Source organism: Anguilla rostrata, chromosome 7 (assembly GCF_018555375.3).
Source record: "Anguilla rostrata isolate EN2019 chromosome 7, ASM1855537v3, whole genome shotgun sequence".
Lineage (NCBI taxonomy): Eukaryota > Metazoa > Chordata > Actinopteri > Anguilliformes > Anguillidae > Anguilla > Anguilla rostrata.
The window spans coordinates 16,827-37,444 of record NC_057939.1 but is presented as its reverse complement, the minus strand read 5'-3'; the positions used below and the strand labels follow the sequence as shown (position 1 = coordinate 37,444).

Genomic DNA, 20,618 nt, shown 5'->3' with positions numbered 1-20,618 from the left:
ACTCCATAACAAACATCTAGCAACACCCTAGCAACCACCTAGAACATCATAGCAACAACCTAGCAACCTCATAGAATACCATAGCAACCACCTAGCAACACCCTAGCAACCTCCTAGAACTCCATAGCAACCACTTAGCAACACCCTAGCAACCACCTAGAACACCCTAGCAACTGCATAAAACTCCATAGCAACCACCTAGCAACCACCTAGAACTCCATAGCAACCACCTAGCAACACCCTAGCAACCACCTAGAACACCATATCAACTACCTAGCAACACCCTAGCAACCACCTAGAACACCATAGCAACCACGTATTAACATGCTAGCAACTGCCTAGAACTCCATAGCAACCACCTAGTAACACCCTAGCAACCGCCTAGACCTCCATAGCAGTGGCCTAGCAACACCCTAGACACCACCCAAACAACTTCCTAGAACAACATACCAACTACTTCGCATGGTTCACTCTGTTCAACAAAGTTGACTTTGCATTGATAGCAACCACACTTCACAATTTCTGCAGGAATTGTCTAGTTATTACAAGCAGCGAAGCTGGTGGAACCCTATTGTATCTGTTAGGATTATTATTATTCTTATTTTTCTCTGCTAAAAGTGTCTGAGGCTCAGCAACCATAAGTCCTAGAGCAACCAAATTTGGTAGGTGGGCCTATGGCCCCCCCACTACTCAGGCACTACAAATCACCTATATCGGCCAGATGGTGGCGCTATAACAAAGGGTCATACTTTAAAAGGCCATAACTCCCACACCATAAGTCAGATCAACACAAAACTTCATCGACCGATACATTTGAATGTGTTGGGATCACCTATGTCCGCCATATTGTTTGCCCGCCATTTGGACTTTTTTATTAGTTGTGGTGCGGAAGAGCTGTAGCTCCACATCTAAGGTGTTATGACATCTAGTAATCTCCTTTACGGCAAGCGGCTAGAAGACATACATAGCGACGTAACTAAGTAATCCGACACCATCGGGTCTAGTTTTTATCAGTGAGGGGAGGATCTGAACTTCATAATGGACAATATTATGTATCTGGGCATTCATAAAAATATTCTTTCACCACTCAAAAATCGTATTCCGTCATAGCAACAAGATAAAACAATAGCCCTAAGATATGCCAATACAGCAGTGAAAACGCTGCTCACTGAGTAAGGAAATAAACGAGACAACGTTTTAAAAAATGAAACCATATCATTCTAGGGTCAATATCTGGGACTATATATTGAATAAATATACAACCTTACCATTGGTTTTACGCGTAGAGATGTCCCTTTTGAGACTGAGTGGTCATATATTGTCTTAGACAATACCTTTTTGAAATATACGCTCATCTGTGATGCCTGGGTACCTTCAAAAGTAGCTGTGCGTAATACCACACCTGTTGTTTACGGCGTTGTCGCCCTTTTTAGTACAGCCTGTTTTGATTGACAATTAATTTATTCAGTAAGTGAGAGTATAAGCTTTCTAACTATGTATAACATTTCTGATTTTGCTTTTGGAATAGCGTTTTATCAGTCAGCGTAACCGAAAATTTTCTTATCATCGCATTCACTTACGGATTCACTCTGGGGTAGCAGTAAAGACGCTGCACCTAACGAAACGTTGTCAACGATTTTTCATAATTTCTTGGAAAATACTGTTATTACTGAGGACTTCTGGGCATAACTAAGCCATATGTTTGCTGATAGACCTATCTGACATCGTTTTCTGGAGCAAAACAGAAGCGGATAGTATCATTGATTTACTGTCTCTGTCTCTATCTACTGAACACATAAAATTTCATCATTGCTATGTAAGTATTACTGCTCAAAATATAACAAACTTTCTTATGTCTACAGCTGCAGTTTCTCGCTGCAATTACTAATATTGAATATAAACAAAAGACGCAATTTATGCTGTAGTCTGCCAATGTCGAAATTAATAATATGGTACTCTGCAGGCAGCACGCAGGCAGCAGGGATGGTGAGTTGATATTTTGTTTTTTGTTTTGTTTTTTTCAATGTCGTATTTATTATTTGAAATATGTATTATTATTCTATCTGTCTCTGAGGCGCTCTGAAATGTGCATTCTCTGCTAAGCTGAGCAATGGATTGGAATATGTGTCTGACGTAGTGTTGCACGGTATACGGAAACTTCAGCACCATTTTGGTACTTAAAAAAAAACGGTGTGGTATTAGAATTTTCCGACGTTGGGTACTTTTAGGTCAAATGTAAAAGCCAGGGAAATGTGTCTCCCGCAGTACTGATTGAGAGGATGGAAGGTGTAATTTGTCAGAATCTTCACTAGATGGCAGTAGCAGCTAAGGTAGCCAAGTCAGGTGACGCGCACTTGTGTATTCCCTTCCTTGATACAGCGCAAGCTTCGACTCGGTACACTTCAGTAGCAATAGGTGTTCTAATTTGGAAATATTTTATTATAGGAAGATGCTGTATTGTTATTAAAATATGCTGTTTTTAGATCCATTTAAAAGTGAAAGACCTGTTTAAAGATTATTTAGTTTACAATTCTTTAATTTTTGAAATATATTTAATATATTATTTTATTTTTTAGTGTTGTAACACTATAGGCATATGCTTATTAATATTTTGAACAGGCTTCAACTTAAAGGTTGTTAATAAACCATGAATTTGAAAATGAGGTCATCCCTTGTGGACATTACGTTTCTGATCTATTAAGGTAATTTCAGTATTGTTAGGTACCGAGTATCGAATCAGTGTCATTTAAGTTTCGAGTATCATTTCAGTATCGAGTATCGTATTGGTATCACAGTCAAAAGTTTAGTATCGTGACAACACTAGTCTGACACCTTTTTTAGTTGTGGCACGGAAGCGCTGCCGCTCTACATACACGCTGGGCTATATTATGACATGCCATCTAAGTGTTACGACATAGTGAAGGCCTTTACGGCAAGTGGCCAGGACACATCCATGGTGACCCAACTAAGTCATCCGACAGCGTCTCTTAGCACAAAATTGGCCATAAGTCATCAATATTTTATACAATCATCATGATATTCAGTAGATATGTTCGGTGAAGGTATATGATCATGAGGACAAAACCATTTTAAAATTGTTCCATAGGGGGCGCAATAGTGCCAATGCTTGGACCCCTCCCAACGTCGCCTGCGGCTTTAATTATTATTATTATTATTATTATTATTATTATTATTATTATTAATAATAATAACAAAAGAGCTGCTCCCCAGACTCAAGCCTTTAACAGAACTGATATATTAACCTTGACTGAAAGATGTTAAAAAAGTTAGCCAGGACCAGGAGACAGGACTTCATATGTGTTTAAAAGGGTGTTTGTGGGAATGTTGCGAGTTTTTTCCCCCAGATGTACTAATGTAGGGTTCATTAGCAAAATGTCTGCATAATAACCTTTATACACTATTTTCATGAACTGACTGTTACATTAGTGGGCATGGCGTGTTTACATATATATATGTACAGGCCAAAAGTAGTAGGCCACCTGTAGTTTAAAAAAAAGACTTTAGGTAAAGCAGAATTCAAGAATTCAGTTAATACATGCACATTCATTGATACATTTTTCAACACATACATTTTTTTTCAGTTTCTACCTACAATTGCACATTGCACAATTGCAAGAGATTACTTTTACTTAAAAATAATCACGGCTTTCCTCGAAAATAGCCTCTTTTCACTTTAATTACAATTAAATTTATTATTGGAAGTCTATCCAATCAATTTGCAAAGTCTGAGGTGGGGAAACGGCAGCCAAGGTCTGCTAGTCTTAAAGGAGCTGATTCTGCCTGTCCCCAATCTTTTAGGTCCAGTGCTGATGGTGCTTGGCCCTCTAGACTCTGTCTTTTTGTTAATAGTACATAGCAAGGGCTTTTTTGTAGATACACATCCATTTAGACCAGCAGATTGTAGTTGCCGTTTCACTCTAGTCAGGGGAACGGGTTTCTCTCTAGTTGCATTCAGTTCTTCCTGTAGTTGTGGTGGTTTTACAATGGTTTTGCTTGTTAGACAACAAAATATATTTGTCTTCTGCCACTTGATCTTCCTGGTTTTCTCCTGTTAACATTACAGTCAAACAATCATATTTATGTCTTATTTTTAAAAAGTTCAAGAGTAAATAAAACCTGATCAGTTAAAGATGAACCCACTGATGCAATTCTGACTTCATAACAGATATATTTTTGTAAAGCCAATAACCTTTTTCAGTCACAATGTTTTGTAGAGAATGGCATTTGCTTGATTAGTTCATGAGTGCTTTGATTTTTTATATTTGTACATATTCACACCCTGTCTTAGTCACATGTACCAGGCACAACTGCTCAGTCTTCCTGCGGAATGCAGAAAATGGCCACGCCCATCGGCACTGCCACATCTAACCTGAATACCTGCGCACACACACGCGCACTCGCATGCACGCAAGCACGCACACCATCACACACATATACATGCACATGTACACACACTCAAACACTCTCATAAACAGGCAAACAAACATACACACACTGTATTTTACAAACATATGCACACATTATCACATACACTATCACACACATGCTATTACACACAGATACTTTCACACACACACACACACACGTACTCACACTTATACACTCACATATACAGGCATACTTGCACACACACATGCACCTAGAAAGAGGAGTGTAATTGGAGAGGGGGTGAGGGAGGAGTGTAAATTGAGAGGGGGTGAGGGAGGAGTGTAAATGGAGAGGGGGATGAGGGAGGAGGCAGCCTGTAAACCTGTTTCTTCCCCTTCATGACAGTTATATCCCCCAGGCACTTTCACTTCACTGACACAACAATTACACATCCACCCACTCTGTCTGTCTGTCTATCACACACTCACTTACACGCATATACTCACACACATGTATGCATACACATGCACCCACTCTGTCTGTCTCTGTCTCTATCACACACACACTCACACACAGACACATACACACACACACACATATACTGACACACACATATACACAAACACATGTACACACACTCCCGCACACACACACACACTTGTACTCACACTCATACACTCACAAACAGACACACTTGCACGCGCACACACACACACACACACAGAAACACGCTATCACGCACACACACACACACAATACTACATGCATGCACAAACATACACAGGCACATACATGCATGCACAAAAACACATGCATACACGTGCACACACTTACACATGCATGTGCACACATTCACACACATGCATGAGAAGAAATCTCAGGAGGAACCTCTACAGAAATGAAATAGTCCTGTCTTACATCATTTTTCCCCACATGCAGAACTTCGCATTTGGCTGTATTGAATGTCACCTGCCATGTTTCAGTCCACTTCTTGATTCTGTTCAGATCTTCTTGAATTATCCTGGTAGATTGCAGTGTATTTGCCTGGCCTCCTGTTTTTGTATCATCTGCAAATGAAACGTTACTACTTTACTACTGTTCTTTGTAGTAAAGTCATTTATATAAATGAAGAAGAGTAAATGCCCAAGTACTGATCCCTGTGGGACTCCACTTTGTACTGGACCATGCTCAGATGCAATTCCTCCTGATATGAAACTTTTTGTTTGGCTGTGCAATCAATTCTACTCCACCTTTGCTATGACTCCTGTGATTCCTACTGATTTCATTTTTATTATATGCCTCTTATTTGGGACTTTATCAAAAGCCCCGATCCAGGTTGTAGAATTACGTAGCCTCCTCAAAAAAGAGGTTAGTTGGACATGACCTCCACTTGCGAAACCCGTGCAGGCTATCTCTTAAAATACTACTGTCTTCAAGGAATAATACAAATTAGTTTCTAATGATAGATTCAAGTATTTTACATACAATGCAAGTTAAACTGACAGGTCTGTAATTTCCAGGGTCAGTAGGGTAACCTCTCATATATTAGCATTATACTGCCATGTTCCCAATCATCTGGTATTTTACCTGTTTTAAAGGACTGAATAAAAATAGCTGTCAGAGGTCTGTAATAAATTTTAGCTAGTTCCATAAATAGATCCCATCAGGGCCTGTAGACTCTGTAGTTTTTGCTATTTTTACCACATGATCCTCAGTTTTTTTATTCCTTTCATTTATCTATGACACTGTGTTGAGGATGCCCCTATTGGCATACCTTTTGTATTCTCACTAGTAAAACACTATTAGGTATCAGCAATAGATTTTTTATTATTCGGCATAACTCCGTCCTTATTTTTAAACACCTTACCTCATCCTTAAGTTTCCGTTTTCTTCTACGGTACTGAAAAAAAACTTTTTGGATTTCTCTATACATCTTGGGAAATTGGTTTTTAAAAATACCTTTTAGCTACCCTTATTTCTTTTTTAACTTTGGCACACATTACGTAATTCCATATTCAATCCTATTAGTTTCTGAGCTGCCCATCTTAAGTTTTTTTAAGTAGTTTGAGACGTTTTAATCTGTCACACAGATTTAGTCATCCACAGAAGAGATTGTTTTTAGTTTTTTCCTTACCTTTGGAATGAATTTGCACCGTGTTTCAATAATAACATTTTTGAATACATTCCACATTCAACCTAATGAAAATAATTATGTCTGAGATAGAGGTTTTGTTTTATGGATGGATTTCCAACATATGACGAGTACAGTTACAAAACTTAAAAGTATGTATCGTAAAACTAAAAGAAAACTTCCCAGATATAAACACATACAAACATTCCCCATAACCCTCTGCTGGTACTCGAACCCGAAGCCCCTGCATTAGAAGTCCAGTGCGCTACTACATTACGGCACAGAGACCGCACAGTCACGGAAGCGCAGGTCTGCTTCACACGCACACATCCCATCTGGTGTATTTTCTGCTCAGCACGTCGCAGCATCAGGACCACGCTTTCAACATTTCCGGTATTTGCTGACACGCCGGCAGAAGGCCATCCATCCATTCCATACCCGCTTATTCCTAGTCATGGTCGCAGGGTGTGCTAGAGCCTATCCCAGCACGCATTGGGCGAGAAGCAGGAATACACCCTGGACAGGTCACCAATCTATCGCAGGCGCTAACACTTGATTTGTAGAGTAACAGAACCAACATGACGATCGTAATTTCAAAGATTTCAAATGCAGATTCTCTTAAAAACCTTAATAATTAGGGAGACTTGAATTGTATTGCTGATGGAGCATACATAGGCTAGGGTTGGGGTAGTGTATTGGAGTTTGGAGTATGTTTTTAACGATAATACATTTCAGTCGTGATATGTCAGGAACAGTGATTCACAAACATAACTGTAACACACTATGATTTCTGCTCAGCGCCGCTATGGAGCTTTGCTGCGGTGTGACTGACAGGCGGAAGTGAATGCACGGATACGCAGTAAATCCTCACTCACATGCACGGGCACGCTCGTGAGGACTGCTACTGCTGTCACGCTTGTTTCGCATCTTTTGCAACCTGAACTTCAAACTGGATCGCGCTGGACCACAGAAACTGCAACGTCATCCATTCCAAACTAAAAAAAAAAAAATCAAGCTTGGATGTTCTGCCTGAGCATCATCCGTTTACATGCATTCAGCGAGCAGGCAATTGTTGTTTTTAGTGAATACTTTAAATATCTAGGCTATTGGCTTTGGGTGTAAAGACCCAGTGGTTTATTAACACTGTTCATTCGTTCATGAATCAATTTTTGCAATTAAATTTTTAAAGGGTTAAGTTATGAGTTAATGGGGTTTAATAAAAAAACAACGTTTATGTCTCAGACAGGCTGGCGCTGGTGAGAGTGATATGTTCCCCAGACATTTGAAGGTGATTTGATGCTTTGATGCAGGGGGGGGGGGTGGGGAGTTGATACTTACACATTACCATGCAAGGGGCGGGGTTGATACTTACACATTACCATGCGAGGGGGGGTTGATACTTAGACACTACCATGCGGGGGGGGGCGGTTGATACTTACACATTACCATGCGAGGGGGGGTTGGTACTTACACACTACCATGCATGGAGGAGGGGTTTTGTCAGTCTTTGGTAAATAACCTGTTGCCAGCGGTAACCTCCTGTACATATACTACAACTGTGCCACACGCAACTGTTTGTTTCATTCTTTTAAAGATGTTATTACTATGGTTGTGATTACATCTAATTTCCCGGGTCGATTTTTCATGGTGATGAGTGGCTGAAGTAACGCATTGGAGACTGAGCCAGCATGTATGAAAAGAGCAGCGTTTATTATCAGTGATGCTCCTCACTCAGGACATGGCTGTAGAACACAGATACAGAAGCACTGGACTGCTTTCACAGAGACTGCTTTCACAGAGCCTGCTTTCAGAGAGCCTGCTTTCAGACAGCGAGCTTTCACAGAACCTGCTTTCAGACAGCAAGCTTTCACAGAGCCTGCTTTCAGAGTGCGAGCTTTCACAGAGCCCGCTTTCAGACAGCGAGCTTTCACAGAGCCCGCTTTCAGACAGCGAGCTTTCACAGAGCCCGCTTTCAGACAGCGAGCTTTCACAGAGCCCGCTTTCAGAGCCCGCTTTCACAGAGCCCGCTTTCAGAGAGCCTGCTTTCAGACAGCGAGCTTTCACAGAGCCTGCTTTAACAGAGCCTGCTTTAACAGAGCCTGCTTTCAGAGCCCGTTTTCACAGAGCCCGCTTTCAGACAGCAAGCTTTCACAGAGCCCGCTTTCAGAGCCCGCTTTCAGACAGCAAGCTTTCACAGAGCCCGCTTTCAGAGCCCGCTTTCAGACAGCAAGCTTTCACAGAGCCCGCTTTCAGAGCCCGCTTTCAGAGAGCCTGCTTTCAGACAGCAAGCTTTCACAGAGCCCGCTTTCACAGAGCCCGCTTTCACAGAGCCCGCTTTCAGACAGCAAGCTTTCACAGAGCCCGCTTTCAGAGAGCCCGCTTTCACAGAGCCCGCTTTCAGAGAGCGAGCTTTCACAGAGCCCGCTTTCAGACAGCGAGCTTTCACAGAGCCTGCTTTCACAGAGCCGGCTTTCACAGAGCCTGCTTTCAGAGAGCCCGCTTTCACAGAGCCTGCTTTCACAGAGCCCGCTTTCAGACAGCGAGCTTTCACAGAGCCCGCTTTCAGACACGGCTTCAAGAGCCTGCTTTCAAGAGCCCCTTTCACAGAGCTTTCACAGAGCCGCTTTCACAGAGCCTGCTTTCACAGAGCCGGCTTTCACAGAGCCTGCTTTCACAGAGCCCGCTTTCAGACAGCGAGCTTTCAGAGAGCGAGCTTTCACAGAGCATGCTTTCACAGGGCAGTGAGGCCTCAGTGTGCATGTAGTCCATCTCTTCACAGAACTATTTTCACAACGATCATCTCAAACCTTGTGCTCATTGAGAGAATCAGTGTAGTAATTCCACAGCTACAATTCAATCCTAATTAATGACTCCATTCTTATGACGTTAATATTAAAATCTTCACCAATGCCATGATCATAATTTTATAATTCACAATGACTTTCATTAGTACAGAACTCTCCTCCCCACCTGATTACCAAGGCAAGCACAGGTAAGCACAGAATATTTACATCTGCTGGGTAATGCCAATCCTACTTCCTCACCCAAACACGCACACACACTCACGCACACGAATGTGTACACACACACACACACTCACACACACACACACGCTCAGCAGTCAAGTTCACAGTGGTTAGTAACCAACAATATTCTATATATTTTTAAAAAAAGAATGTACAAGAATGAAAATTACCAAAACAGAATTCTGTAAATGATTTATCCATAGATGTAGTGCAACATGTTTCTTCAAATGAAGATTAAAATACCAAAATAAAACAATTATGTACAATTGATACAGCAATAAAAAATAATATTTAAATTTACAAAAAACATGGTTAGCACTTCAGGAAGGCTATGCTGCTGCTCTGTGTGTGTGTGTGTGCGTGTGTGTATGTGCGAGAGAGTGTGGTTGAGTGTGTGTGCATGTGTGAATATGCCTGTGTGTGTGAGCATGTGCGTGTGTGTGAGTGCGTGTGTGTGTAAGTGTGCGTGTTAGTGTGTGTGCATGCTAGTGTGTGAGCGTGTGTTTTAGTGTGTGGGCGTGTGTGTGTGAATGAGTGCGTGTGATGGCATGCGTGCTTGCTAGTGTGTGAGCGTGTGTGTTGGTGTGTGGGCGTGTGCGTGTGTGAGTGCGTGTGCTAGTGTGTGAGTGTGCGAGAGCATGCATGCTATGCACGAGAGCGTGCATGCTAGCGTGTGAGTGTGTGAGATCGTGTGCTAGTGTGCGAGAGCGTGCATGCTAGTGTGTGAGTGTGCGAGAGAGTGTGCTACTGTGTGTATCCATGTACTTGTGGATGTAATTTAATAAGAGCAGAACATATCACTCAGAGAGACAGACTACAGACAGGGTTCAGGACAGATTTGTTTTAGGGTTCACCCATGGGGGCAGGTTAGGGGTGTGGAGCAGGAGGACTGAGAGGGAGACTGAGGGCAAAACAAGCAAGTCGTGGGGCATTTTACTGCACCTCTAAAAAATAAAAAATAGATAATGCTGAATAAAATGGAATGAAACAGTGGATTATAGCTGTGGGAGAATACAGCACAAGGGCCAGGGCATACGGGTCAGGGTTAGGGGCAGTTCAAGGAAGGGAGAAATGCAATTTGCCCTCACAGAATTACGAGTCCTGTTTGTACATCAGGCTGAACGCAGTTTCAGGGTTTACCTGCCCGTGTGTATGCATTCTTTAACAATCTCTATCCATTCATCCATCCATCCATCCATCCATCCCTCACCATCTCACCCACACACCGCCCCTCCGCCCCCCCCCCCTCCCCTCCCCTTCCCTTCCCTTCCCCTCCCCTCCCCTCCCCTCCCCTCCTCTCTCCCCTCTCTCTCTATGTCAGGCTGTGTATGGGCTGGCTGATTCTCATGCAGACCCAGTACAGAGCTCTGGCCAGACTGAGCAGGACCAGCAGGAGGAGGAAGGCCCAGGAAGCGTAGATTCCTCCGTAACGCTGAGCCTGTTTCCATGTTCCAGCCTGTGGGAGAGACACACACAGTCTGCACTGCACTCTTCCACCTCCAGCTTCATCTGCTTCACCCTGACTCTGAAGCTGTGACAGTTAAGCTGCTGTTATAGCATGTCTGGCATTGCAGACACGCAGGCACATATATGTACACACACACGTACACACACACGCATGTACATGCTCATGTACATGAGCGTGCGTACGTGTGTGTGTACGTGTGTGTGTACATGTGTGTTTGTGCATGCACGTGCACATACATGTACACACACACGCATGCACGTACACACATGTACATGCACACGTACACACACATGTACATGTACATACATACACACGCGCACACATGTACAAGCACGGACACACACGTACACGCACATGCATGCACACACACACACGCATGCACACAAACATACACTCACGCACATGCACACGTACACACACGCGTAAATTAAGGATCTAATCTACAATTATTTTATTCTCACCAATGTAACTAACAATGAGACATTATTACTGCTGCTGTTATAGCAATGTGTGCTCACCACCAGGCCGGCTGTGGCAATGCTGAAGAGAAAACACAGCAGGAAGCACCATAAGCTCCGCCTCCTCGGGTATCTTCGACCTATGGAAGAGCTGCACCATTGAAACGAACATAGTACGTTATAATGAAGGAAATTTACATGTACCAAGTTAACCACATTTTTATTAAGGCACATTTAAACTTGTACATATATTATCAGACATAATCCTGCCTTTCATAAACATGAATATCCACACAAAAGCAAGCTATGTGAAACACCCACAGGACTACAGTTCCCAGGCAGGATTAGTTCTTCTCCTCCTGCATCTGAGTTACTTTCCCAGCGTCCATCGCAGCCTGAGCTGGTTCCAGGAACTATCATTAATGTAAACTGGCTAATTTGGCGAATGAAGTATAGTAAGGTGCAAATGGTGCTCAGGCTGTGTAAAAAGGTATTCTCAGGGTGTAGTAAGGTGAGAGTAATGCTCAGGGCGTAGCAGGGTGTGGGTAATGCTCAGGGTGTAGTAGGGTGTGAGTAAGGCTCAGGGCGTAGTAGGGTGTGAGTAATGCTCAGGGTGTAGAAGGGTGTGAGTAATGCTCAGGGCGTAGTAGGGAGTGAGCAATGCTCATGGTTTAGTAGGGTGAGTAATACTCAGGGCGTAGAAGGGTGTGCGTAATGCTCAGGGCGTAGTAGGGTGTCAGTAATGCTCCGGGTGTAGTAAAGTGTGAGTAATGCTCAGGGCGTAGTAGGGTGTGAGTAATGCTCAGGGCGTAGCAGGGTGTGCGTAATGCTCAGGGCGTAGTAGGGTGTGAGTAATGCTCAGGGCGTAGCAGGGTGTGCGTAATGCTCAGGGCGTAGCAGGGTGTGAGTAATGCTCAGGGCGTAGTAGGGTGTGAGTAATGCTCAGGGCGTAGCAGGGTGTGCGTAATGCTCAGGGCGTAGCAGGGTATGAGTAATGCTCAGGGCGTAGCAGGGTGTGCGTAATGCTCAGGGCGTAGCAGGGTGTGAGTAATGCTCAGGGCGTAGTAGGGTGTCAGTAATGCTCAGGGCGTAGTAGGGACAGACAGACGACAGACACAGACTTACACTTTCCGGCAGTGAGGGCATCGGGCCAGTGTTCGGTCTGTGAACTCTGTCCACTGAAACATTGCAAACACATTAATGCTGCTTTACTAAACTGTTTCAAAAATAAACTTCATGATGTATAAACGCAAAAGAGTTTGGAAGAAAAGAAGCAAATGAATGCCGTCAGTTCTTAATTTAGCTCTGTAGTTGGTCAATATGTAACACCGTATGTCAGCCGAAAAGGAGGTGACTTGGCATTGCTTCCTCTGCGCAAATGCTCCACTTCTGCTGTAACTCCAGCCCAACAGAACTCATCAGCAACACTCTCTGCTGCAAACTCTGCTATCAATTCAGGATCACAGACAACCACGTACTCCTCTCCACAGTAACAGGTCAGCTGCCACTTCTCATCACACTGCAGACTGAGCATCAGCCGGGCACAAGCACAGTCAGTCACAGACACAGTCAGTCACAGACACAGTCACGGGCACACATGGGCATGGGCACAGGCACAGACACAGGCTAACCCAAGGCCTGAAGCCAGCTGTAAGTGGATAAAAGGAGGTTGAGAACCCATGGTGTGCAAATAATTATGCTGCTCAGCTTTACAAAACTTCTTCATTTCATGTAACTGCATTAAACGCTAATACAGTAGTACTATATTGTAACATTTCTGGTCAATCCACCCCCCAAACAACATGCCCTTCAAAACTTCATAGGTACTTGGAACATTTCTTCGGCAAACAGTAGCAAACCACATAAAGGGTTCTCAGAACTGGCACAGAAGATGATGCTGCTTCTTTTGATAACATTAAAGCACTGGTCTTACAGACAGTCTCGCAGTGACAATTGGGTCAGGGTCAGGGTTAGGGTCAGGGTTAGGGTTAGGGTCAGGGTCAGGGTCAGGGTCAGATGATGACCCTTAATTTTCCCTTACATCTTTTATTTCTGCTGCTGGCACAACAGGGTCTCAATCCATTTGTATTCTTTTAATCAGCGATATGCATGTACATACACACACACACGCGCACACATGCGCACACACACGCACATGCACGCACGCACACGCACGCACGCGCACACTCAAGGTGCAGCCCACAAGAATTCATTTTGGTCCACCAAAACGGGTGATCACCCCATAGGGATGTAAACACCTGCAAGTTGCAGCTGACAGTCTGTGCTGGTACAGAACCAAAACAACAAAAAATGCGCCGCTGTCAAAATACTTATGGACTGCATGGTATACATTATATTTATATAAGAATGTCTAAATAGAATGGTGGTGATGATGATGCTCATGTTGATGAAGGCTCCTACCAGAAAGGTGTTACTGCAGTGCCCACAGGTGACCCGCGCTCCAGCGGGCTGCGGGTCGGGGCTGGCCGGGCCCGGGTGGACTGGACCCAGATTTATTATCCTCTTACTGCAACACAGAACCACTCATCACACTGATCCTAGAACAGCTAAACCATGAACAAAACCATCCCCCTCCCCCTCTCCCCCTCCCTCTCCCTCCCTCCCCTCACCAGTATGGGCGGGGGCAGGCAATGCGTTGGGAGGTGATCTTGCAGATGAGCAGGCAGTTACAGGGACAGCGCACATACTTCTTCCCTGGAGGAGCATTTTTAATCGGCTGTAAAGGAGAAAGGCGGGGGGGGGGGGCAGATGTAGGGAGGGAAAGGGTAGTATGATGAATTATAAGAGAAACCCACACTGAAATATTTTACATTTGGGGTTCACATTGACTGATATAAATGTGTTACAGGCGAGGGTTGTGCATTATTAGGATGTAATACGGTTAAATGAGGAATATGATCTGCAGAATATCCATTAACCTTTTTTTTTCTAAAGATCTTAAATATATTCTTGGGGGAAGTACTGGTGTGCTTTCAGATTTGTGCACTGGGTAACTGTGCAGCAGGACTGTGTAACTGCGCAGCAACACTGTAACTGCAGCAGGACTGTGTAACTGTGGAGCAGGAGAGTAACTGTGCAGCAGGACTGTGTAACTGTGGAGCAAGAGAGTAACTATGCAGCAGGAGAGTAACTGTGCAGCAGGAGTGTGTAACTGTGCAGCAGGAGAGTAACTATGCAGCAGGAGAGTAACTGTGCAGCAGGACTGTGTAACTGTAAAGCAGGAGAGTAACTGTGCAGCAGAACTGTGCAACTGTGCAGCAGGACTGTGTAACTGCGCAGCAGGACTGTGTAACTGTGCAGCAGGACTGTGTAACTGTGGAGCAGGAGAGTAACTGTGCAGCAGGACTGTGTAACTGCGCAGCAGGACTGTGTAACTGTGGAGCAGGAGAGTAACTGTGCAGCAGAACTGTGTAACTGTGCAGCAACACTGTAACTGTGCAGCAGGACTGTGTAACTGTGGAGCAGGACTGTGTAACTGTGCATCAACACTAACTGTGCAGCAGGACTGTGTAACTGTGCAGCAACACTAACTGTGCAGCAGGACTGTGTAACTGTGCAGAAACACTGTAACTGTGCAGCAGGACTGTGTAACTGCGCAGCAGGACTGTGTAACTGTGCAGCAACACTGTAACTGTGCAGCAGGACTGTGTAACTGTGCATCAACACTGTAACTGTGCAGCAGGACTGTGTAACTGTGCAGCAACACTAACTGTGCAGCAGGACTGTGTAACTGTGCAGAAACACTGTAACTGTGCAGCAGGACTGTGTAACTGCGCAGCAGGACTGTGTAACTGTGCAGCAGGAGAGTAACTGCGCAGCAGGACTGTAACTGTGCAGCAGGACTGTGTAACTGTGCAGCAACACTATAACTGTGTAGCAGGACTGTGTAACTATGCAGCAGGAGAGTAACCGTGCAGCAGGACTGTGTAACTGCGCAGCAGGACTGTGTAACTGCACAGCAGGACTGTGTAACTGCACAGCAGGACTGTAACTGTGCAGCAGGACTGTGTAACCATGCAGCAGGAGAGTAACTGCGCAGCAGGACTGTGTAAGTGCACAGCAGGACTGTGTAACTATGCAGCAGGACTGTGTAACTGCAAAGCAGGACTGTGTAACTGTGCAGCAGGACTGTGTAACTGCACAGCAGGACTGTGTAACTATGCAGCAGGAGAGTAACTGTGCAGCAGGACTGTGTAACTGCGCAGCAGGACTGTAAAGGCTAATTTATGCTTCGGAGACAAAGTGTCATGCGACATGTTGCGGGACAAAAATGCAAATTCGACAGTTTTGACGTTAAGCCGACACTTTTAGAGGGTTGGCGACGGGTGTGGCGTACCTGCTGATTTTTGTAAGGTTCGGGCACCGTCTTAAGTGTCGCGCAGCTATGATTGGATGGCTGAAATGAAGGCAAAAAGGTTGCCATGGCGACGTTGTCATAAAGTTTTTCCCGACCGTGAAAACTGCCAGAAAGAAATTTTAGGATAGCGCTTCTGATGTTGCTTGTGTCGAAAGTGCTGGACGAAACAGCGATAGATTTACCCACTAGCCACATCTGTCCAAAATGTAAACAAGTCAGGCAGTTTTATGACTTTTATGATAAAAATTTTATGACAACGTTAGTGGCGCTGCCATTTTTCACGGAATGTAAACAAACCTCTGATTGGCTTGGCGTCTGGTTGCTATAGTAACAACGCGTACTGTCGCTGAACTATAAATGCAAAACGTCACGCGACAAAGTTCTACTGGCCAACACTTTGTAGTACGACACTTTGTCGCCGAAGCATAAATTAGCCTTTACTGTGCAGCAGGACTGTGTAACTCACAGTGGCTTCGTTGCACACCCCACACTTGACCACATGCTGGTGGATCTTGCCCTCCACGCTGATGAGGCTCTGGCACACTCTGCAGCTGATGACCGGCGCACTCCCGCTCTCCGGAGAGGTGAGGGGGGAGTATGGGGGGGGGTCTTCACCTGGCAGCACAGAGGGCTGGGAGGGGCTCGGAAAGGGCGGGAAACCTGAGAGAGGGCAGGAGGGAGCTTAATTAACACCTTTGATTTTTCCCTGATTGGCTACTCACTCCTCAGCTTTCCCATTTATGCAGCCGCCAGCAGCTTCCTGTTCTCTGCAACCTGCCATTAAACATTAGCATCTTCAGCAGGTAGTACAGTCCAAATAACCCACAAACCTTTCAAAAAACAACCACTGGCAAACATGTCACCAAACACCGCTGTCCGTACACTCAATGCAAACATGTCACCAAACCCGCTGTCCGTACAGTCAATGCAAACATGTCACCAAACCCGCTGTCCGTACACTCAATGCAAACATGTCACCAAACACCGATGTCCGTACACTCAATGCAGGAACACTCGGCAAACAGCAGTGACCCATGTAAATAAAATGCTCAGGGAGACGCAGCAGTTAAGCCCTGTATCTCTCATCTTCTGCTGACTCATTTCGGAATTGTTAGATTCAAAATGCATATTATTTTGTGGCAGTGTTCAGTGTGTGTGTGTTTGTGAGTCACAATGCTCCCAAACTTTTTCTGCTAGAGGTTTAGAAGTGATAAATGATTAATTTACATGCATTTGAGAAGCGTAGGGAGCTGGCAAACGGTGGGCGATTGCGGGTAATACAGTGGGGTAGAAATCCACTGGTTTTGTATGGGTGGCGTAATAGGGGCAATATAGCACTAGTACTACATATTGATAGCACATTTTCAAATGTTATGTAAATTTGCATTAGTACTTGTTGATTCATTTAATCAGTATTCGCTATCAGAACTGGACAAATCTTTTAAACAGAACTTGTGGTCTGAATTAGGCGATTCTTTTGGACCATACCTGCTATCGGAATCGGGTGATTCTTTTAGAAAGAACTTTGTATCATAATCAGCCAAAAAACAAACGTATGGCTCCAGCTCCAGCAGGAGCACAGATGCAGCAGTTTAAAGCTGACTGTAGGACGGCTGCCAGAGAGAGCTGTATGAGCATTTACTGATTGTTGTAACAGTGTTCCTTGCACCCCCCTCAGGTAAAGCTGAGTCAGATGAAAGCAGTGGTGATGCAGACATTGCCTTTGTGACTGAATTAAAGTCAAAACCCTTTGCAGCACGTAGCCTGCACCACAGATACTGTAGTGTTACGGTGTCAATGTACAGCGACACAGTTAGACTAGGCAGGGGAGCTTTAGTGCAGTTGAATAAAGTTACAGAATCACACACTGAACCCTCATGCTCAAGAGTCCTGGCCATTCCTGAACTCTTATGTTGAGGCCATTCTAACAACATCTGCAGAAGTGTGTAAGAGGTCAGGAGAGTGGGAAAATGTTTGCATTCCATAATTCCACAGGAACCTGATCCACACGTGTTGATTAAGGAGCAATATGGATAGCAGTAAATTAAGCACAGAATAACAGCATTAAATACTAAACATGTGCATCTGGAGGCATATACCTGTAGTGAAGCCAAATCTGCCATACAGAAATACATCTCCCAGAATGCCGCGAATACAAAGTACAACCTGCGCCCAACGGCGATTCTGATTGGTTGCATAATCGAACAAGATTAAACGGCTTTGGGAGTGGTTATAAACATTGCTATAAATCAAATCAGCCGCTGTCGTAGGCAATGTTAGTATTTATTTCCTCATTGCTGGAAAATAAAAAGCTGAAATAAGGTTAGCGCCACACATAGTTTAAATCAGCAAGTGCAATCGCTCGTACATAAAAAAATCCAAAGTCTGCATGCTAACACGCACGTCAATGGATCAAGCATTGCAGCTAGCATTCCAAACTAGCCTGCCAATGACCACATCCCGCAAATCCGTGTTCAGACAATAATGCAAGCAAGTGGCTTCTGTAATTGCAACATTTCATGTAGCATTAAGAGGCCGGCTATTTACCTGCTTTAATAGCTGCAATAAACCGAGCATCACAAAGGGAGCGCTAACAAAGACAGACCACTAAGTTATTACTAGCATCAAAATAACGTTAATGAAATATGAACATTATTATAGTTACAATGCACGAGTCCAGTCAGCCCAAAATGTAACATTACTAAGCTAACAAGCTAGCGTTAGATAGCCAACTTGCAGCCATGTAAAGGGTATGACAGTTTCAACAGCTGACTGGCTGATATCGGAGTTTATAACAGGCTAATGAGTAAACTGGCCAACTAATGATAGTCAGACTACCCATCTGCGTGAGGACGAGGTTTATGTATTCGGACGTATGGATTTGCGCCTCCATAACAAAACGGCGTTGGTTCCTGGATTATCATTCGCATGCAAGCGAAGATGTTTAGCTAGCAACTGCTGCAAATGTTAACAACAGTAATCATGATAGCTAGGTAGCTACTGCAGCAAACGTTAACGGTAACCATAGCTACAGCTGCAAATGTGAACGGTATCCAGGATAGCTACCTGCGCAACACTACGATGGAGGCCGAAGGTGAGCGCTGACGTTGCTAGCTGGCTAACTGTATACCGTGGAGTGTTAGCTCCCTGGCTACCATTGTTGTCCACAGCTAACGAGTTGACCGCTATCAAGACCACAGTAAAGCGTACTCACTTTGCGGTTTGGTTGGCAGGCCATACGGCGTAATTCCAGGTAACACACCGCCATTACCTCCGTCACCGAGATCCGACAATAACGGTGATCGCTCACCGTCCGCCATATCAAAAACACGGGTGTGAAACAAGATGAATACACAGAAGCACAGCCAGCTAGCAGATCCGCCCCGCCATAGACATGTACAAGTAGACGCTGGGAGTATTGACGCGCAAGCAAAACGCCTCACATGACGATACGTTACGCACGCTAGGCCGGCATGCACCACGTGACGAAGGCGTGTCATGTGACTAGGCTTCTTAGCCGATAATTTACTCCCACTTTTATGGTTGGTCAACAGTTTTTAAATTTCAGAAACAGGTGTTCACTCCTTGGCACTCTCCCGTCTGTCATGGCCTGTCGTATTATTGCTATGCTGATGACAAATAACTCTTTTCTCCCCAGACTCAGATATGTCACTGCCCAATTTCACCTTCCCCCACTGGCTACCCATTCGAGCTCGCATAAAACTGAAAACATTGACGCTAGCCAATGAACAGTTCAGTGGCACAAGCCTATCAGGCAGCTAAGGGGACAGCTCCATTATATCTTCAAAAGATCATCTGACTGTACACACCAAGTAGACCTCTCCATTATGACCACCCCACCCACCCCTTGTGCCTGCATACAAACATGGGCAAAAATAAATAAATAAAAAACAAACAAAAAAATTACAATAAAAAAGCAAAAAACGAAAACAAAACAACGCAATATCTTCTGGAAGATACAGTACTTTCAAACTTTAATTTGTTTGATTTAGTTGATTTGTTTTATTTGTTTGTTTAGTTTTAACATCACCCACAATCTGGCCCTACCCACTACTCTAAGGATTTGCTGCACTTTGCTCACACAGCAGTAGCAGAAACACGAGATCCTCATCTGGAGAAAATTGTAACTCCATATCGTTGCACTTCATTTGGTGAATCAGCTTTCTCTTGCAAAGCTATCACTAAATGTGAAACTCCCCCCAATGACCTCCAGACATGTATCCATTTCACTGCATCCTCCCATGCAGCTACAGCATGATGAAAGGCACATCAAAGTTGCCAACATTAGAATATGCATGTAAAAATAGTATCCGTTTCCTCCTGTTAGACCTATTTTTACTTTCATATATTAAATGTAAATCTATTTTATGCCTGGATACAATTAAATCAACTTCATTTTGTACTGATTTATTGTGGAATGTGTTATGTTACATGTAGCTAACTGGCATGATGTATCACATTTCACTATGCGAAATTAATATTTAAAATTACACATGAAATTAATAAATCAGGTTAAAAAAAGGGCTCAAAGAAGACATAAGGAAGAAACTCTACAATTACCTAGAGGAGCCAGTTCAGTCTCTCTCTGAGTATAGCTGAGTAACGAAAAAAGCCAACCTTACGTAGCAATGTCCAACCAGCGGGTGGAGCCTGCTCACCTGAATACCTTTACTACCTGGGCCACTCAGCCTGCACACCTGAACACCTTTACTACCTGAGCCACACAGCCTGTACACCTGAACACCTC

The 20,618-nt window shown here is 44.1% G+C and overlaps 1 protein-coding gene across 1 annotated transcript; it reads right to left on the bottom strand.

Annotated features, from left to right (window-relative positions):
- Positions 1–8,211: 8,211 nt before the first annotated feature.
- Positions 8,212–19,355, bottom strand: LOC135258668 (type I phosphatidylinositol 4,5-bisphosphate 4-phosphatase-A). Its single transcript, XM_064342109.1, has 8 exons — positions 19,065–19,355; positions 16,317–16,510; positions 14,103–14,209; positions 13,894–13,999; positions 12,598–12,650; positions 11,533–11,623; positions 9,137–11,002; positions 8,212–9,102 (listed from the first exon to the last, which is right to left on the bottom strand). The coding sequence occupies exons 1-7, from the start codon at positions 19,348–19,350 to the stop codon at positions 10,859–10,861; spliced, it is 981 nt and encodes a 326-aa protein (XP_064198179.1). The 5' UTR covers positions 19,351–19,355; the 3' UTR covers positions 8,212–9,102; positions 9,137–10,858.
- Between the last annotated feature and the right edge of the window lie 1,263 nt (positions 19,356–20,618).

Excerpts from the sequence above, each read along its gene's own strand:
- LOC135258668 (XM_064342109.1), bottom strand. The coding sequence starts at position 19,350 with ATGACACGCCTTCGTCACGTGGTGCATGCCGGCCTAGCGTGCGTAACG. Across the intron at positions 16,511-19,064 it reads CCTGCCAACCAAACCGCAAA|GTTTCCCGCCCTTTCCGAGC; the intron begins GTGAGTACGCTT and ends GCCCTCTCTCAG. Across the intron at positions 11,003-11,532 it reads TTGCCACAGCCGGCCTGGTG|GCTGGAACATGGAAACAGGC; the intron begins GTGAGCACACAT and ends TCTCTCCCACAG.